Raw genomic sequence first — 20,319 nt, 5'->3', positions numbered from 1 at the left:
CCTGCCCGCTCAAACCCCCTCCCTGTCTGTGCCCAGGAGCTGCGGATTATTTCCTGTGCCCACGAGTTCCACAGAGAGTGCGTGGACCCCTGGCTGGAGCAGCACCACACCTGCCCGCTCTGCATGTTCAATATCATTGGTACGGCTCCCGCAGCGCCCAGTCGCCCAGGAAAAGCGCTTCCCAGCGAGAGCGGGGGAGAGGTGTTTGTGGTGTGTGTGGGGGCGAGTGTTTGTGGTATGTGTGTGTGGATGTTTGTGTTGTATGGGGGGGAGGGTGTTTGTGGAGTGCGGGGGTTGTGGTGTGTATGGCAGGGTGTTTGTGGAGTGCGGGGGTTGTGGTGTGTATGGCAGGGTGTGTGTGGTTTGTGGTGTGTGTTTTTGGGAGAGGGTGGTATGTTTGTGGTGTGTATGGGACTGCTTGTCTGGGGGGAGGGTGTTCGTGGTGTGTGGGGGGGTTGTATGTGTGTGAGGGTGAGTGTCTGTGGTGTTATGTGGGGGGGTTTGTGGTGTGTGTGCTATGTGTGTGCAGGGTTTGTGGTATGGGTGGGGAAGTTGTGGTGTGTGGGGGGAGGGTGTAATTTGTCATGTGTGAGGGAAAGGGGTTTTGTGGTGTGTGGGGCAGGGGTTTGCTGTGGGGAGGTTGTGATGTATGGGGGAAGGGTGTGGTGTGTGAGGGGGGTGGGTGATATGTGTAGGGGAAAGGGTTTGTGGTGTGTGTGTGGGTTTGTGGAGTGCGCACGTGGAAATGTGTGTCTGGGAGGAGACGTGTGGCCGAGAAGCGGCAGAGAGGAGCAGCCCCCAGGGAGGGGTTGCTGGGCCCTGGGTGAGTGGGGGGGCTGGAGGGATGGGGGGCGCTGGGCAGGGGCTGCCCGGCGCTGGGGGAGTGAGGGGGGCTGGAGGAATGGGGTGGGAAGGAGGGGGGCGGGCCTGCGGATGAGGGGCACCATGGTGTGGAGCTGCGTTTCTGTCTCTCTAGGGGGGGCTGCCTTTGCTCAGCCCGCGCAATCCAGGCAGAGCCCCCAGGACGTGGAACCCAGGCAGCGGCTTCGCCTCGTCCGGCAGCACCCAGGACACGCCTTTTATTCCCTTCCGGAGCCCCGGCCCCGGCCCCAGAGGAGGCTCAGGAACTTTGCTCCACAGCTCCCCCACGGCAACCCCTTCTTCCACTCCCCGGAGCTCTCCCAGCTGGATACCTGCACCGTGCGCTACATGCCGTACAGGCCCGTGGGCTCCAAGCCTTCCTGCAGCCATCAGCCCTCCCTAGCCCAAGGCCTGGGCAATCAGCAGCACCGAAAATCTCCAGCATGTGGGCCGATGCCGTCTTCCCACAGGCCCTGCCCACTGCAGCAGCAGGCCCGTTGTCTGGGGCTCAGGAGTGCGGCGGCACCAAGGCAGCACCACGCTCCCCCTCTTCGCCGGGGAGCCGGCCATGGGAGGCAGCACAAGAGCAGTGGCTCCGGGGAGAGCTATCTCACAGAGCACAGTGGGTACCTGGCTGACGGCCCAGGCAGTGACTCCAGCTCAGGACCCTGCCACGGTTCCTCCAGTGACTCCATGTTGAATTGCACAGATGTCAGCCTGCAGGGCATCCACGGCAGCTGCTCCACCTTCCGCAGCTCCCTGAGCAGTGACTGCGAGCCCTGGGTGCCCTGTCGCTCCTCTGACAACGGCCACGAGCAGCCGCAGCCTCCAGTGGAGCCAAGGCCGAGATCTTTGGACTTGATGGAGAGCAGCAGTTCTGCAGTAGCCGAGGGTCAGATACTGAGTCACGTCCATTATCACCACCACAGGCACCATCACTTCAGGAAGAATCTCGAGTGTCCGGCGGGGAGATCGGGCCAGGAACCCAGCCAACGTAAGTCCCAGTTTTCTGGGGGCATGCACAGTGCTCGGACACAAAAGAGGACTGAGAAAACTCATCACTGCCCATCGCCTCTTGAAAGCAGCCCAGCAGCCCAGGATGCACCTCTGTCAGGACAACCCTCCTGTCTGCATCAGAGGTGCGACCTCTCCGAGCACCTCTCCTCTTCTGCAGAGGGGTCTGACTTCAGCTGGGTGGCCAGTAGGCAAGCCGGAGCAGCTGGTCCATTGCCTTTCCCGCTGTCGCAGAAACACGGCTTACAGAGCCGTCACCACAGAAGGAAACGGAAGTGCCGCCCGGAGCCTGCCCTGGCTCACCTGCCCGAGGACTCAGACGTGCACAAAGACTGCAGCGTTCACATTCATTATGGCCACCCCCCTGGCTACTGCTGCTCCCCAGAAGTTCAGCCCCTGTTGCCAAGTGTCCCGGTGCCCTGTTGCTCAGGCGCCCAGGTGGTTTGGAAGTGTCTGCTCCCGCCCCCCAACTCGGAGTCGCAGCAGCAGGACGAGGGCCTGTCAGACTGGGAGGGGCAGCCTGGCTATCCAGCCGATTTCTCAGGGACAGGCCCCACAGAAGCCAACACGAGTCTTTACCTCCACTGCCAAATTCTGCAACACAATCAGGGTAAGTCTGTTAGTCACCTCTGCTCTTAGCAAACCTCTGATTGTATGATTCAGGGGTCATATACAGAGACCGTGTGCATGTGCATGTGTGCGTGCACACACCACACATTGCCCCCACCTACTGACAACAACCAAGAATGGCTGTTTTTCAGACCGTACAGTATTACAGCTGTGACCAATAGCATATATGATTAATAAATCCCTTTATCTGTTTTTTAAACCAACTGGCAGCGTCTGAGCTTTTAGAAGCTGAATCCAGCGAAATTCAAACTGGAAGTAAGGCATAATATTTAACAGTGCTGAGCACCCACTCCTTTTTCTGTGGGTGCTGGGCCCCCTGGGCGCCCCCAGAGTTGACACGTATGCCCGCACTGCCATCCTGCACAATGCCTTGTGGGCTATTTTTGCAGAAGTTTGTGGGATACCAGCAATTCATCCAGGGATTTCTGGGAACTGGTTCCCACAGTCCCACTCTCTCCAATATAGAAGGCCTATTCAATTTTCACTCCATTTTTAAAATTCCTGCAGTTCTGCATGCCACTTTTGGGTCTCTGCTGTCTCTCCAGCAGAGCATGCACCCTGCACAGCTCAGCCCAATGCTCATGAGAACGCAGGCTTCTTCTCTGTGCACAGAACCTCAGCAACGCCTACTACAACTGGGGCACGATGAGGAAAATGAGCTGCTTGAGCCAATGACAAGATGATGGATACAGTGAGTCAGAATGTCAGGCTGTGCGGAGCTGGTCCATGGTCTGGGCCGGAGACACGAGCCCTGACTGGTGGGGCCGCATTACCATGCAGGTGTGGGAGGATGAGCAGGGGCAGCAGGATTTTGGGAGGCAAAAGGCCACGTTCCTGGATCTGTGCAGCGAGCTCACCCCCGCCTCTGCACAGGTGGCCAGACAGCTGCACCGACCGTGCACGAGTGAGTGGCGGTGGTGCTCTGGAGATGGCTAGTCTGCAGCGGGCAGTCAGGTCAGAGCTGGAAAATCCACAGTGGGGACCAGTAACCGTCGCCCGCTCTGCAGACTGTGACTCTTGGCAATGGGCAGGAAATAGTAGATGGAGCTGCAGCACTGGCGTGTCTGAGCTGGGGTGGTATGATAGACAGCACACACATCCCTAGTCTGGCACCACTCCACCTGGCCAGTGCGTACGGAAGGGCTACTTTGGCAGCGTTACGCAAGTGTTGGTGGATCGCTGGGATCCACGTGGGCGAGTCAGGGAAGGTGAGAACACAGGACTGCAAGCGGGGACGTTCTTCCCCACCCGAGTCATTCCCGCTGGCAATGCTGAAATGCCAGTCGTGACTCTGGAGGACCCAGCCGCCCACTCACTGGTGAAAGTGTACACTTGCCAGCTCGCCACTGGGTAAGCAGGTGCAGGACGACCGTTGTGTATGCATTTGGGAGCCTCAAAGATCATGGGTGCTGTTTAATGCCTAGACTGGATCTCAGCAGGCAAATATTCCGCTAATCATTGCTGCCTGCTGGGCATTATATAATAATGCTGTGCGTGGAAATGGGGGAAAGGCAACTGGCAGGGTGGAGGCGTGAGGGGAACCAGCTGGCTGCTGAATTTAAACAGCCAGGCACAAGGGCTATTTAAAAAGACAACCACGGCCCTATAAAGTTGCGGGAGGCCTTAAAAGAACTTTTTAACAGTCAGCCATAGATGTGTTGTGTGAGGCTTTAGGGAACTTTTGTGCCTTTGTGTATAGACTTTACATAGGGGCGGGTATTGTGAATTTTGTAACGTGGCACGTCTGCTTGGTGCAAACTAATACATGTACTCTGAGTTTAAAAAAATAAAGCTTTATTGTGTGCCAATCATCAGAAAACGAAGCTAAAGTGCAAATAAACACGTTAGAAACCTTGTAGCAGCCTGGTGAGAGGCTGACCTGTCTCTATGAAAGCCCAGTAAACCAATAACCAGACATGGTTACATATTAAAACCATATTACTCGGTCTCATTCATGGTAAACACAAGTAGTGCAGCGTGCTTGCTGGCTGATCCTCTGCGTGTCACAAGTCAGCATCGGAGTAATGGGCTCCTTGCCCCTGGTGTGGTGTGCTAGGGGGATGGAGTCACGCCGTGCTGCCACCTGTTATGCTGGGAGCTGTAGGAGCAACGCCATGGAGTTTTCCATGGATCGGAAAGGACGGGGTCTTTGGATAGACTGTTGCACGGGCGGTTTAGATGCTGCGTGTCCCTGGGGGGAATGTGCAGGGTGGTTTTAGCTGAGATTGTGCTTTTGAGGATGACAAAGGCCCAGAGGACACAGCTGCTTCTGGTGTCCCAAAGCCGCTTTGGCCCATATGCCAGTACCGTTTACCGCACTGGTGCCAGCCGAACTCCTCGCAGACCGGCATGGGAATGTTTCCCAGCACAGAGGAAGAAACAAGGCTGCCAGCCCTAGGAACCTTCCAGCGAGGATTGCAGAGTATCTCCATGAACGGTTCACTGAGGCTGTGGCTAGAAGGGACATCCCTATTAAAACGAAGTACCGAGCACTGGGGAGAATCATGGCCCCTGCCTACCCCAGCTAGCCAAAGTGAATGCCGCCTCTGACGCTTTGTTTGCCCCGAGCTGCGCACAGAGCTGGGAGCTTGTGGACTGTGGAATTTGGACTGCTTCACTAATCTCCTTTCATTTATTACCTAGCGTGTAGCCGTTGATTAAAGTGGCAACTAGATACGAATTCCAAAGCAGTAACTTTAATTGTGTTCCCAGTGCTGGTTGTAAAAGTAAAGTGAGGACTCAGAAGTCTCTCTGCTCTCTAAACACGTGGATGTGGTGGGCACCAGTTGTAAATAGGGAAGAAGGGCAGGGAAAGGCGGGAGATTTTGGGCACTGAACAGGGACGCAAACATGCATCTATACACTTAGCTGAGTTCCCTTCCCTTCCTCACCCGGCTCACCTCTTCTGGCCTGCTGGGATTGGCTCGAGTTCGTGGAGTTTTGCATAGCTCCTGGCTTGCAGCATGGTTTACATTCCCCTCTGTGCCCCCCCTCACTGGGCATTGAAGGGGTTGCCACGCCCGGTTCTAACAAGGCATCCACAATCAAATTCGGGATGCTGGTGAAGTCCCCATCAAGTTTGTAGAAGCAGCAGTCTGCAAGCTGTCCCCAGATTGGCTGATGCCCTCTCTTGTTTTCTGATATGCCTGCTGAAGTTTCTTGGCTTTCACCCGGTGTTGCTGCTCATCCTTTCATGCTAAGGCGTAGTGTCCCCTATGCAATCTGCATATAGTTGTCTGTATTCCTTCTACTGCTCCTTAACTGGGCGTACACAGCCTCTTCTCACAGGCAGAGGAGATCCCGGACTTGCAGGTCCGAGTATGTCTAGGTGTAGCTCTGTGCTGAGCTGGCATGGGCAGAGGCTCACAAAGATGGGCTAGTAGGTGTGTTCTCCAAGGCAGGCAATCAGGAAAAAGCACCTCAAAACATGCTGGGTTTTTTAAGGGGGGTGGGCTTCTGGTGTCTGTGGTCCCTGGGCAGTGGCGTGCAAAATTGTGACTCCAGTGACCACTCCTGGGGAGACGGGGCATTGTTGGACAGCTACTGGAGCACATTAGGGTCAACACAGGTAGTGCAGCATCTACACTAGCACCTTGTCAACGGAAGTAGGTCGACTTTGGCTCTGCATCATTCGTCGAGGTGATGGTATTGCGCCAGTTACATGGGATGCTCACATTGGCGGGTTCTGCATTGTTTGAGGAGGTGGTGATATTACGTCAAGGAAACAGGGTGTTTACATTGGTGGGAGACAAATGTCGATCCGGTTGCAAAACTATGTTGAAAGAAGTTGATGTAAATCAATCTAACTTTGTAGTATGGATCAGGCCAGGGCCTGGGATTTCCAAAGGAGCCTAAAAGAGTTCGGCTGTCCAACTTTCAGTGGGTTTGGTGCCTTCCTCCCTAAGGGATGGTCTACACTGAAACCTTACATCAGCATAGCTGTCTCTCAGGGGTGTGAAAAACTCTGAGCGACGCAGTTAAGCCAACCTGACCTTCGGTGAAGACAGTGTTCGATTGAATTCTTCTGTCCACTTAGCTACTGCCTCTCGGGGAGGTGGTGTACCTATGCCGATGGGAGAACCCCTGCTATTGCTGTAGTGCGTGGTTACTCTGAAGCACCTGGGCCATCCCTTGAGGGCAACTGTTCCCTAGTTGTGCTTAGGAAACAATGGCTTTGTCAGTAGAATTGTCCATGTCCTTCTACCATGTATGCAGTGATGTAGAGGATGCAGTATATATTCAAATTTTGCTGATGCAGTAAACTGTTCAAATACCCATCTGACAGGTCCATTTATGCATAACAGTCTCTAGAATTCCATGCTGGGCAATATGAGTTTTGCACCATGCAGTGGCAGAGGTTTATTTCTCAATAAACCAAACAATACTCACCCATTACAAAGAGACTTGATTTCCAGTTATATGTAGATCCATGCCTGGCTTGCTCCCTGGTTGATCAGGTATTTTGTGAATCATGATCTGCTTTGGAATTCATTGCAGATGCGCCACTGACGTGTGAAATCTTTGACCTCACTGGTCCTGTTTGGCCAACACAGGGCATCTCTGGCATTACATAAACTTGGTGGTGTGAGCAGTGCAGGGCATGTGGCATTAGGTATTGGTAGAGAACACCACTTCTTTCTGTCAGTTCTCTGAGTGATTATCTCTGTGTGTATTACACTCAAGATATGTATGCACCCACCCCATGTGCTCTTGGAGATTTTTGCTAGCAGAATCCTTTGGTCTGTGCATGCCCCTGAAGTCCCTCGTGCTCTGTACCAAGGGTCTAAAGGCCAGAGCCAGACCAGGTGCCACTCCATTTCCTCTCTGTCTAGGCTTCAGATGAGGTGCTGCAGTGTCCGCACTCTTCAGAGAGCTTTTTCTAGAAACTGTCAACAGTTTACTTCGTGTAAAATAGGTTTAATATGAGTGTTTTTGCCATTTGGCAAATTGTTTTTTACTAGTTAGTTGTGGTTATCTAGTGTTTTTGAGAGAATTTACCTTTTTGCACCCTCCCCCCGGCGTTCTTTGTCCCATCAGTTATCTTGAAGGGAGTATAAAGGGGTTTACATTTGTCTTATTTGGGGATGAGATCTCATACAAACTCCCCTCGTTTCAAGTACTGCAGCTCTTGTGAGGGAGCATTTACCCAGAATGACAGACACTCTCTTAGTTCTGCTTAGGGGAAACACATAGTCCAGCTGACTGCAGGTATTCTCCTTCTCTAGGAGGACAAAACAGTCTAGGGAGGTATGTTTAAAATTAAATGTTTAAATTAAATTTGCTAGTCTTTAAAGTGCTACAGGACTCCCATTGTTTCTGATGTTTAAAAAGGTACCTCTGGCCTGTTCCATGAGGCTAGCTGCTCCTGGTCCCTTTGGCTCCTGTACTGCACTCAGCAGCGGCTGGAAACCCCCCTGCAGTTCAGCCTCACTCAGCGCCAGGATGCATTCCACCAAGCCGGCCTCCACCAAGATCTCTGGGGGAGAAGTCTCCGGAGAGCTGTTGGAGACAAATCCATCCACTCGAGAGCAGAAGTTAGAGGTTGATTGCCTCAGAAATCCTTTCATGGAAAGATGTCTAAGCCCTCTGTCTGCTCCCATACCAAGGAGACTCCATGGCCTCTCTAGGTATGGAATGAGTGTCTGGGCAGCACCATAGCATCTGTTGGGTACCGTATTGAGAAGGCCTGTGTTCCCTCAAGGTCCTGAGTCTATCACTATGTCGTCTGCTCGGGGACCACAGAGACTGGGGCTGACTGGCGCTGAGTACATCAACCGAGCCGACGGCAGCTTCAGCACTGAGTATCTTGGGGCCAAATACTCAGTACCAGCACTGACTCTGTCCTCCGTCTTATCGCTGGGGTTCTCAGCTCCACTAATGTTGGTACCAATTCGGCATATGGTACAGAGACATGCAGGTCTCAGAGGAGCCCCTGTCCTTTTATTTTCCCGGCTCCATGCCTGCCTTCAGCTCGTGGGGTTAGAGTTACAGCAGTACTAATCTATTTATTCATCATCTGACTCACAACATTGTGAAGGGGATTCAGAGCTCGTTGCCCTGGCTTGGGGTTTATCAGCATAATAAACCCAGGAGGGGGTTTTATACTCCACACAGGCCCTGGTATCCATCCCCAGGGACTCCTTTCCAGTATCCTGACAATCCTCTTCCCGGGGTGTACTGGAACCCTTGGGATCATTACAGAGGACTGGCTTCATGCAGCCTCACACGCTGAGAGAGAGAGAGAGAGACCCACAGGCAGACGCTGATCCATCCTTCTTGATCATCTGTTCAGACCCAACAGCCACAGCAGCATGAACAACAACCTGGGGAAGAGGAACTAAAGAACAGCCACACTGGCTCAGCCCAATGGTCCATCTAGCCCAGTGTCCTGTCTTCCAGTGCCGGGTGCTTCACGGGGAATGAACAGAGCAGGGCAATTACTGAGTGATCCATCCCCGATCATCCAGTCCCAGCGTCTGGCAGCCAGAGGCTTAGGGACACCCAGAGCATGGGATTGTGTCCCTGACCGCCTTGGTTAATAGCATTGATGGATCGATCCTCCATGAGGAGCAACTCAGAGAAGAGGAATCCTCAACTCCTGCTCTTCATCTCCAGGTGAGGCACTAGTCCCTGCTGCACCACCACTCCTGTATGACTATAAAGGTTTATGAAGAGAGAGTCCAACTCTCTTCAAATTCAGCATGAAGAGTGCAAGAAGCACCTCAAAAGCTTCTCGACGTACTGCACATAACTTTGCCAGTACATCTCGTGCTTCCAATAGAGGCCCATTCAGAGCCCACCAAGATCAGACACCAACAATAAATAAAACCAGCATCAACGAAGGTGGATAAAAGATACTACATACTTTCTCTGGGAGTGAGTTCCTGTACTCACATCCAGTGTGAGGATCTCTAGGAGTGACAGCTGCAAATGAGAAAAGCAAGAAATACTACTCCAAGAGAACAGTAGCAGAGAATGAGTCAAAATGCTTCTGAGAGTTGCAGTTTCGAATATCTAACTATCTGGCAGTCATGGCACAATATGACTGTATCAACAATAACAAAAGAATTTATTGTCAGAACACAGCAACCAATTACAGTCACTGAGAAGAATAGCTAATAGAATCATAGGTTAGGGTTGGAAAGGACCACAGGATGTGGGAAGTGATTATTCCCCTCTATTCGGCACTGGTGAGGCTGCATTTGGAGTATTGTGTCCAGTTTTGGGCCCCCCACTACAAAAAGGATGTGGAGAATTTGGAGAGAGTCCAGCAGAGGGCAACAAAAATGATTAGGGGGCTGGAGCACAAGACATACGAGGAGAGGCTGAGGGAACTAGGCTTGTTTAGTCTGCAGAAGAGAAGAGTGGTTTAGATGAGGTTGGTCCTGCTTTGAGCAGAGGGTTGGACTAGATGACATAGAATCATAGAATAGAATATTAGAGTTGGAAGGGACCTCAGGAGGTATCTAGTCCAACCCCCTGCTCAAAGCAGGACCAACCTCATCTAAATCATCCCAACCAGGGCTTTGTCAAGCCGGGCCTTAAAAACCTCTAAAGATGGAGATTCCACCCCCTCCCTAGGTAACCCATTCCAGTGCTTCACCACCTTCCTAGTGAAAAAGGTTTTCCTAATATCCAACCTAGACCTCCCCCACTGCAACTTGAGATCATTTCTCCTTGTTCTGTCATCTGCCACCACTGAGAACAGCCTAGCTCCATCCTCCCTGGAACCCCCTTTCAGGTAGTTAAAGGTTGCTATCAAATCCCCCCTCACTTTACTCTTCTGCAGGCTAAACAAGCATAGTTCCCTCAGTCTAATAGTTGAGGGAACTAAATTCTAATAGCAAGAATTTTGCTGCAGGTGGCATATGTTGTTGCAGATACCATTGTGTCCATACCAGCATTAATTGTAATGCAGAGCTCCTCTTGGCTTCAGACATTGAGCACACCAAGAGAGGTTCAATCTATCAAGAAGGACTTGCTGTTTGAGGGCCCCACCTTGGTTAGTGAGAAAACAGATGAACCTTCCCCTCCCCCCCAATACACTTAAAGATTCTCAGGCTATGTTGTGTTCTTTGAGAGCGTAAGAACTGCACAAAAAAGAAAGTATACCAAACCTCTGTCTTACCCCAAACAGAGGCTAGCTCAGATGGGTTTTATTATCAAAGACCATTAGAGCCGCCCAGAAAGCAGCAGCAGCTGCAGAGGAGATGTCCTCTGCCTCTCATACAGCGACCTCGCAGGCAGCATCATAAAATAAGCAACCCTTTTCACGGGTTTGTTCAGTCCTACAGATCGTGCTATCTCCACAAGATGGGATATTAGCTGATGTCTGTTGCAGATCACCAAATAGGGAAAAGGATGACCTCCTCCTTTCGCACCTATCTATAAAGTGTAAAGAAAAATCTGTGTGATCATGGGGGACTTCAATTTGCATAACATATGCTGGAAGTACTAAAATATTCTTGGAATTTCTAAACATTAGAGATGACAATTTCTTAACTCAAAAAGTGTTGTAGCCAAGATGGGGGAGTTCTTTATGAGACCTCGTCTTAACATATAAAGAGGAACTGTTCACAGAATTTAAAATCAATGGTAGCTTAGGTACACATTTATAATGTGCAAGCAGAATAAAATCCAGACCAGTAATAAATATATACTTGGTGCTTAAACAGGTCTAGTTTCACAAAGCTGAAAACAAGAATGAGCCAACTCAGCGAGGAGGAAGAATTTAATTAGAAAAATGTGAATGATAATTGGGAATCATTTAGGAACACCTTGCTAGATACTCAAAAATCCATAATTCTACAACTGAGGAAGAAGACTGTGCTGGTTATGAAACCTGATCTAATTTAGAGCTGTAAACATTTTTTTTGTAAATATATATATATCTGTATATAGATATATAAAATGAATGGAAGAAAAGGGATATTGATAGTAATGAATATAAGTTGGGAAGTGTAGAAAATTAATAAGGAAAGCAAAGGAACACGAGAGAAACCAATTTATGGGCAGCAGAATTTAAAAGTGTTTTTAAATATATTAGGAACAAAAAGAATCCTCACAATGGTATTGATCCATTACTAGATAGAAATGGTAGCATTATCAATAATAATTCAGATGAGTCAAATCTTTAAAAATATTTCTGTTCCGTATTTGGAGAAAAAGCAGATGATATAGTCGCATCATAGAGTGATGATAACACTCTCCATTCCACTAGTATCTTTGGAGGATGTTAAACCGAAGCTACTAAAGTTAGACATTTTTAAATCAGCAGGTCCAGATAACTTGCATCTAAGAGTCTTAAAAGAGCTGGCTGAGGAACTCACTGGACCATTAATGCTAATTTTGTAACACTAGAGAATGTCCAGAAGACTACAAGAAAGCAAAATTTGTGCCCATTTTTAAAAGGAGTCAATGGGATGAGCTGGGTAATTTTAGACCTGTTAGGTTGACATCCATGCTGGACAAGCTAATGGCCAACATAGGATTTGATTAATAAAGAATTAAAGGAGGATAATGTAATTAATGCCAATCAACATGGTTTTATGGAAAATAGATCCTGTCAAATTAACGTGATATCTTTGTTTGATGAGATGACAAGCTTGGTTGATGAAGGTATTCGTGTTGATGTAATATACTTAGATTTCTGTAAGGCTTTTGACTTGGTACCACAAAACATTTTGATTAGAAAACTAAAATGGTATAAAAATAACATGGCAAACATTAAATGGATTAAAAACTGGCTGATAAGTGTCAAAATATAATTGTAAATGGGGAATTATCAGTAAGCAGTACGTTTCCAGGGGGGTCCTGTAGGGATTGGTCATTGGCCCTACACTATTTAATATTTTTTATCAATGATCTTGAAGGAAACAATATCATCACAGATAAAGTTTGCAGATGACACAAAAACTAGGGGCATTGTAAATAATGAAGAGGACAGGTCTCTGATACAGAGCGATCTGGAAAACTTGATAAACAGCACAAGCAAACAATGTGCGTTTCAATCTGGCTAAATGTATACATCTAGGAACAAAGAATGTAGGCCAGACTTACGTGATGGGAGGCTTGTGGTAGATAATCAGCTGAACATGAGCTTGCAATGGGACACTGTGGCCAAAAGAGCTAATGTGATCCTGGAATGCATAGACAAGAATCTCGAGTAGGAGCAGAGAGGTTATTTTACATCTGTATTTGGCACTGGTGCGACCACTACTGGAATACTGTCTCCAGTTCTGGTGCCCAAAATTCAAGAAGGATGCTGATAATTTGCAGAGGGTTCAGGTAAGAGCCATGAGAAGATTAAAGGATTTGACAACAGGCCTTATAGCAATAAACTCAAAGAGTTCTAATTATTTAGTTTAACAAATAGAAGGTTAAGGGGTGACTTGATTACAATCTATAAATACCTACATGGGGAACAAATATATAATAATGGGCTCTTCAGTCTAGCAGCGAAAGGTCATTGGTGATCCTTCAATAGGTGAGGATGAGTTCTTTCACAGGTGATTATTTTATATGGGTCCTTTGGTGGCTAAGGAGTCCGATCCTTGAGCCGCAGACTCGTTGGCAGACGTTGAAGGTGCTGTTGGAAGGCAGGGTTGGGCCACGACTGCTGCATGACAGTTGTCTGTCCTTTCTTTTCTGGCATTTTTCTGTGGCCAAAGATGAAGCCATTTTCCTCAAAAGTGGTCATTCCTTCTCTGACAAGTCTTTGCCAGTTAGTCCTGTCATAGGCTGCTGTCTCTCAGCGTGTGATGTCGATGCCACACCTCTTCATGTTTGTCTTGAGGGTGTCCTTGAAGCTTTTCTTTTGGCCTCCCAGTTTCCTTTCTCCTTTGGTGAGTTGGGCGTACAGCAATTGTTTTGGTAGGCATGCGTCAGGCTTGTGCACACAGTGCCTACTCCACCTCAGCAGGTGCTATCAGGGCCTCAACATTGAAGATGGTGGCCTCAAAGAGGACACTGACATTAGCACGATGATCCTCCCACTTTATGTTGAGGATCTTCCAGAGAAAGTGCTGGTGCTAGTGTTTCAGATTTTTAGTGTAAGTCACCCAAGTCTCACAGCCATAGAGGAGAGTTGGGATTACCACCGCTTTGTAAACTAAAAGTCTAGTATGTGTTCTGATGTCATGGTTGTAGAGCACCCAGCGAGACAGTCTGCCAAAGGCAAGGTTAGCACAGCAGATTCTGTGCTGAATCTTGATGTCTATGTTTGCCCTCTCTGAGAGTTGGCTGCCAAGGTAGGCAAAGTGATCTACATTTTCCAGTTCCTCTTTGTCATTGTGGCCCTTCCTTGCTGGGTCTGATGATTGACTGGGAGCAGGCTGGTGGAGAACTTTAGTTTTGCCAATGTTTAGGGTTAGTCCTAGGCTTTTGTAAGCTTCAGAGAAGCAATTGAGGGCAGTTTGTAGACCCTCTTTTGAGTGTGCAACCACAGCACAATCATCTGTGTACTGGAGTTCTGGTATTGTTGTGAATGTTACTTTAGTTCTGGCATGGAGGCGAGAGAGATTGAAGAGGTTGCCATCAATCCGATATTGGATGCCAATACCCTGGGACAGTCGGTCTTGGATTAGCATTTTCATAGCTGCTGGGAAAATGGAGAAGATAGTGGGTGCCAGTACACAACCTTGCTTTACAACAGTTTGGATGGCAGAGGGCTCAGAAGTAGAGCCACGCACAAGATGGGGACAGTCATCTGGTCGTGAAAGAGTCTTACAATGGTGGTAAATTTGCTTGGGCAGCCAAACTTTGACATGACTTTCCACAGAGCTTCATGGTTGACAGAGTCAAAGGCTTTGGTCATATCGATAAAGGCCATATACAGCTCCTGGTGTTGTTCTTTTTCTTCAATCTAGTAGAGAAAAGTATAACATAATCAAATTGCTGGAAGTTGAAATTAAACAAATTCAGAGTAGAAATCAGATTATGTCTGGTTATCTGACCCAATTCTACACTCCACCTACCTTGCACCTACCTTTCTCGTCCAATCTTAGGGACCCCTCTCACAAGAGGTTACTCATCAAAGAGGTCAACTTTCATGGTGCCACCTATCTCTCACACAGAAAGTACCTCAGGTTTGTTGTAGGTTGAAACCACAACCAGTACAAGGTCCTCCACTTTGGCCTATCAACAACGCCAAGAGTTTTCATAAAGTTGTTATCTGTAGTGGTAGCTCACCTGAGAAGGATGGGGGATCTGAGTAAACCCATACTTGGATCACTGGCTCATCAAGGGGAGGTCTCATCAGGAGATGCAGAATTACATCCAGACTATTCTTCATCTTGTCAGTACCCTGAGCCTAAAATTAAATGCAGAAAAGTCTGCCTTAGTACCATCCCAATTGACAGAATTTTGATGGTCTCCAATACAGCAAGATCCTACTTAGCTCAGCCTGGATTCCAGATGATGTCGTCTGATCTCACAGTTGCAGAAAGTGCCTCGGACAACATCAACCATTTGTTAGGCCACATGGCCTCTAGCACCTTTGTAGTACTGCATGCCAGACTTCACCTAAAGTGTATGCAAGACTGGTTGAAGTCAGTCTACATTCCAAACGAGCACAAATTGGCTGTATTCCTAACAATCCCACAGGAAGTTCTACTCTGAATCAGTTGGTGGAAAGACTCCCTCAGAGTAGGTTCAGGAGTCCCTTGCTTCCCTTTACTTCCAATGGAGATGATACTTATGGGATGGGTTTGGGAGCCCATCTGGAACATCAGTTAGTGCAGACAAATGCCTGAAGAGTCTCAGCACCACATAAATATCTTGGAGCTCAGAACTAGAGAATTGCTAACATAGTTCCTATTTTTAAGAAGCGAAGAAAGTGCTTCGGGTAACTACAGGCCTGTTAGTTTGACCTCAATAGTATGCAAGGTCTTTGAAAATGTTTTGAAAGAGAAAGTAGTTAATCTTGATGTCCTTAACAGTAATTGGGATAAAATACAACATGGCTTTTCAAAAAGTAGATCGTGCCAGACCAACCTGATCCCCTTTTTTGAGAAGATAACAGATTTTTTAGACAAAGGGAATGCAGTGGATCTAATTGACCTAGATTTCAGTAAGGCAGTTGATACGGTTCCACATGGGGAATCATTAGTTAAATTGGAAAAGATGGGGATTAATATGAAAATTGAAAGGTGGATAAGGAACTGGTTAAAGGGGAGACTACAACGGGTCATACTGAAAGGTGAACTGTCAGGCTGGAGGGAGGTTACTAGTGGAGCTCCTCTGGGATCAGTCTTGGGACCAACCTATTTAACCTTTTTATTACTGACTGTGGCACAAAAAGTGGGAATGTGCTAATAAAGTTTATGGATGACACAAAGTTAGGAGGTATTGCCAGTACAGAGAAGGATCATACAGGAAGCTCTGGATGACCTTGTAAACTGGAGTAATAGAAATAGGATGAAATTTAATAGTGGAAAGTGCAAGGTCATGCATTTAGGGACTAATAATAAGAATTTCTGCTATAAGCTGGGGACGCATCAGTTGGAAGTGACAGAGGAGGAGAAGGACCTCGGCGTGTTGGTTAATCACAGGATGACTATGAGTTGCCAATGTGATGTGGCCGTGAAAAAAGCTAATGCGGTCCTTGGATGCATCAGACAAGGTATTTGCAGTAGAGATAGGGAGGTGTTAGTACCATTATCCAAGGTGCTGGTGAGATCTCATCTGGAATACTGTGTGCAGTTCTGGTCCCCCATGTTTAAGAAAGATGAATTCAGACTGGAACAGGTGCAGAGAAGGGCTACTAGGATGATCCACAGAATGGAAAACCTGCCTTATGAGAGGAGACACTTGTTTAGCCTAACCAAATGAAGGCTGAGAGGAGATATGATTGCTGTCTATAAACACATCAGAGGGATAAATACCAGGGAGGGAGAGGAATTATTTAAGTTCAGCACCAATGTGGACACAAGAACTAATGGATATAAACTGGCCAGCAGGAAGTTTAGTCTTGAAATTAGACGCAGGTTTCTAAACATCAGAGGAGTGAAGTTCTGGAATAGCCTTCCACAGGCAGCAGTGGGGGCAAAAAAACCTAGCTGGCTTCAGAACTGAGCTTTATACATTTATGGAGGGGATGGTATGATGGGACAGCCTCGTTTGGCAATTGACTGATCTTTGACTACTGGTGGTAGATATGCCAGTGGTCTGTGAAGAGATGTTAGATACGGTGGGTTCTGACTTATTACAGAAAATTCTTTCTTGGGTGTCTGGCTGGTGAGTCTTGCCACATGCTCAGGATTTAACTGATCGCCATATTTGGGGTTGGGAAGGAATTTTCCCCCAGGGAAGATTGGCAAAGGTTCTGGGAGTTTTTCACCTTCCTCTGTAGCATGGGGCATGGCTCACTTGCTGGTGGATTCTCTGTCTTTAAACCATGATTTGAAGACTTTAATAACTCAGCCATCTGTTAAAGATCTATTACAGAAGTGGGTGGGTTAGGTTCTGTGACCTGCATTCTGCAGGAGGTCAGACTAGATGATCATATTGTTCCCTTCTGACCTTAGAGTCTATAAGTCTATGAGAACAGTCCAAAACACCCTTCAAGGAGTTCCTTTCACTCATATGGGGTTGTTTCATTCAGATCATGATAGACAATACAGCTTCAATGCTCTGTGTAAACAGGCAGAGAGGGGATTTGTCATCAACCCTGTGCAGAGAAAAGCACAATATTGGAACTGGTGCATTCAGTACCACATTACAGTCACAGCTATCCATTTACTGGGATTAGAGAACACACTGGCAGATGATCTGAGTAGGAATTTCTTGACAGACCATGAATGGGAGGTAAAGGATGAAATGATTCCATCCATCTTCAAGAGGTGGGATCTCCCCTGAATGGACTTGTTTGCAATGCACAGGGACAAGAAATGTCCTACTTTCTATTCCATATGGGGACTCAGTCTGGGGTCCCTAGTGGATGAGTTCTTCATTTCATGTTCAGATGCTCAGATATATACATTCCCACCAATTCTCTGGATTCCAAGGTTGCCTCGGAATGTCAGGCAGGATGCAGCAACGATTATTTTGGTGGTTCCAGCATGACCAAGACAGTATTGGTTTCCCACAACGCATACAGCATTTGAGTTGCCCATCAATACTTCTACCATTAGACCCAGACCTCGTATCTTAGAACAAGAGTCTAATCCTTCATTGCAACCTGCACACCTCCACATAACTGCATGGGCTTTCGATGGATGTCAGAAGGAGAAAACGTGAACGTTCCTCTGAACTACACAACATACTAATCCATAGCAGGAAAGTTGCCACTAAAAAGCCTTAATAATTCAAAGTGGAGAATATTTGTCTTTTGGTGCAAATGTCACCTAAAGTCTTTGGATGCCAAAATCCCTTTGATATACTGTCCCTGAAGAACACAGGTATCTCAACCACTTCTTTCAGGGAGCACCTAGCTCTGTTAGTGCCCACCATCCATCTACAGAGGGATAAACTGGGTTTTCCCACCCTGCCACGATCAGATTTTTTAAAGGGACTAGTGAGAATATTTCCCCCATGCAGGAACCCATGGGGTTTAAATGTGGTCTTATCAGGCCTTATGGGTCCCTGTTTTGAACCTTTGGCTACATGTTATTTACAAAACTTATCCATGAAAACTTCCTTCCTCATCACAATAACATCTGCAGGGCAGTGAGTGAAGTAGGGGGCCCAGAGGGCAGACCCCCAGTATGCATTTTTTGTCCAGATGAAGTATCTCAGAGATCGTATCCAAAGCTCATTCCAAAACCTGTGTCTGAGCTGCATCTGAGTCAGGCCATCCATTTGCCCCTATTTTTTCCAGACCCCCATACTAACCATGGGGAAGCCAAGTTATACACTTAAGACATTTTATCTTCAGAGGACATGACTCTGTCTTCTCTGAGACTGTTTTCTGTGCTGAAAGGAGGACAGGAAACCCCATATCACCCCATGTTTGGGTTTAAGTTCCCCAAATCTATTAGCTACTTTTTCCAAGCTAAATTCATTTGCTTATTTTATTTCTAATCTGCCTGGTCTCATTTCTAAAGCAGTGAATTATTTGCAGACACTGAATTTGCTGTGACAGGTTTCACAACCCTTTTTATTTGCTCTCCACAAACATTCAGACAAGCAGCTGTTTCCTTTCATGCTCAGTACATTTGGGGAAAGGAGAACGTCGTAAAGGCTCGTACAGACGTGCATTTGTTCTGGACATACTTGTGTATCAATTACGGAAGCCCCTTCTGGATTTGAGAGTCACCCAGTGAGGAACAAGAAGCAATACCATGCGATTTATGTACCTAGTCACACAGCGGAGACAGTGAATATTTGAAGCAATAGTCATGGCAAATAATCTGTGAGCAGCCTATTAGGCTGAAACATGTCTATGCAAACCATACTGTGCCTGGATAATTCAGAGAGAAAGAGGCGCGTGTGAATCCCTACCCGTTCCTCAGCAGAGCACATAGGCCTGGAGTTAATGCTCAGACTCCACCTCTGTTGGGACTTGACTTCATTGTCAACTCAGCAACAATAACACAACTTTCCATTTAGCTTCCCCCAGTACATTCTTGACACACAACAGGCCCACTTGGACCCACATCCACAGAACTTGTGTACTTGTGTTGAAGTCACGTTCACTCTGTTGTACAGCCCAGGGTATGGAGGGCATGGTCAGAAGCACACTGATAATTGTTACTGTCAGTCACTACTCATTCAAAAGCGGCTCCATGTATTTTACTCAGATTTTAAAAACCCACTGAACGACACCCCTTTGGTGCCAACACAGAGCCTGAAAAGAGTCGCATCCAGGGTAAATGGTTTTAGAAAGTCCTGAGTGAGCCAGGCCCTTAGAAGAACGGTTTGGTTTTAACCTTAGCTGTACTTAGTTGGACTATACATTACCTGGCAGGATTAGACTGACTGTCATGTGGAAGAGGAAGGTTCCCCCAAGACATGCTGGCAGGAACCTGGGGGCATTTGCTGTTCTCTGTATTATCGTTGGATCAAGACCCCACTGGAGTCAGGCCTTGGGAGGTGGGATACCTGTGACTTATATTTTCTTTTCTGAATGCAGGATCCAAAGAGAAGATCCAAGATGTGTACGAACATTCAGTTTAATAAAAGATGAACTCGTCTGCATACTACAGGGAGCCAGAGTGGACAAAACATTCGGAAACCAACAAGAACTGGAATCAGTGACTTATTTCCTGTGTCTCTGAGCAGGTAGTGTAGTAACAGTCCTAGTCTGCCCCAAATTGTGCTGATAACCTCCATGATGCCCCCTCCTGCCTGCTCCCTGCCCACTTTGCCATATTGTGGTCCCACAAACACACCACTCCTCTCTCTTTTTAAGGCATGGGCAACACACACTGATCAGAAGACACTCTGGGGCATGGACTTAGTCCTTCCAACCCCCGTGGCCAGTGTTTGTTATTTGCCGAGCATGCTGGGCATATGTAAGCTGGCAGTCTGGCATAGTCACACACCTGTGGTAGTTGGGAGGCTTTTTTACAGCTTGGAAATGGGCAGGCCTGTGAGACTAACAGCTGCAGAGATGACAATATAGAGCCAAATAGCTCCTGCCTTTTTCATTTCCTCACTTAGGTCAAAGTCAGGCCAGCCTACTTCACTAACCTGCAATGCTATTATTTCTCAAATTTAAGCACAAAATATTCTCTTCCATTCCCACGCTGCAGGAGCTCTCTTAGGTCCTGACCCTGCAATATGCTACCATTGACCGCAATGGGCACTGAGAGTCCCTGCTGCTTGGCAGTTAATTATCCTTCAGCTGAGGCCATGGTGGTGACACCTTGTATT

The 20,319-nt window shown here is 47.6% G+C and overlaps 1 protein-coding gene across 1 annotated transcript in view; it reads left to right on the top strand.

Moving 5' to 3' along the window:
• Positions 1-20,319, top strand: part of RNF43 (ring finger protein 43) — a 91,737-nt gene extending 71,418 nt beyond the window's left edge. The window contains exons 7-9 of the mRNA XM_067537722.1: positions 37-139; positions 977-2,485; positions 19,577-20,319. Of these exons, the coding sequence (XP_067393823.1) occupies positions 37-139; positions 977-2,485; positions 19,577-19,620 (1,656 nt within the window). The 3' untranslated portion in view covers positions 19,621-20,319. The remainder of the gene's footprint in view (positions 1-36; positions 140-976; positions 2,486-19,576) is intronic.

This window comes from Emydura macquarii, unplaced genomic scaffold (genome assembly GCF_026122565.2).
Source record: "Emydura macquarii macquarii isolate MOO-44397 ecotype Brisbane River unplaced genomic scaffold, CSIRO-AGI_Emac_v2 contig_450, whole genome shotgun sequence".
NCBI lineage: Eukaryota > Metazoa > Chordata > Testudines > Chelidae > Emydura > Emydura macquarii.
Note: the sequence above shows the minus strand (reverse complement) of the source record. Positions and strands in the feature narration are given on the sequence as shown.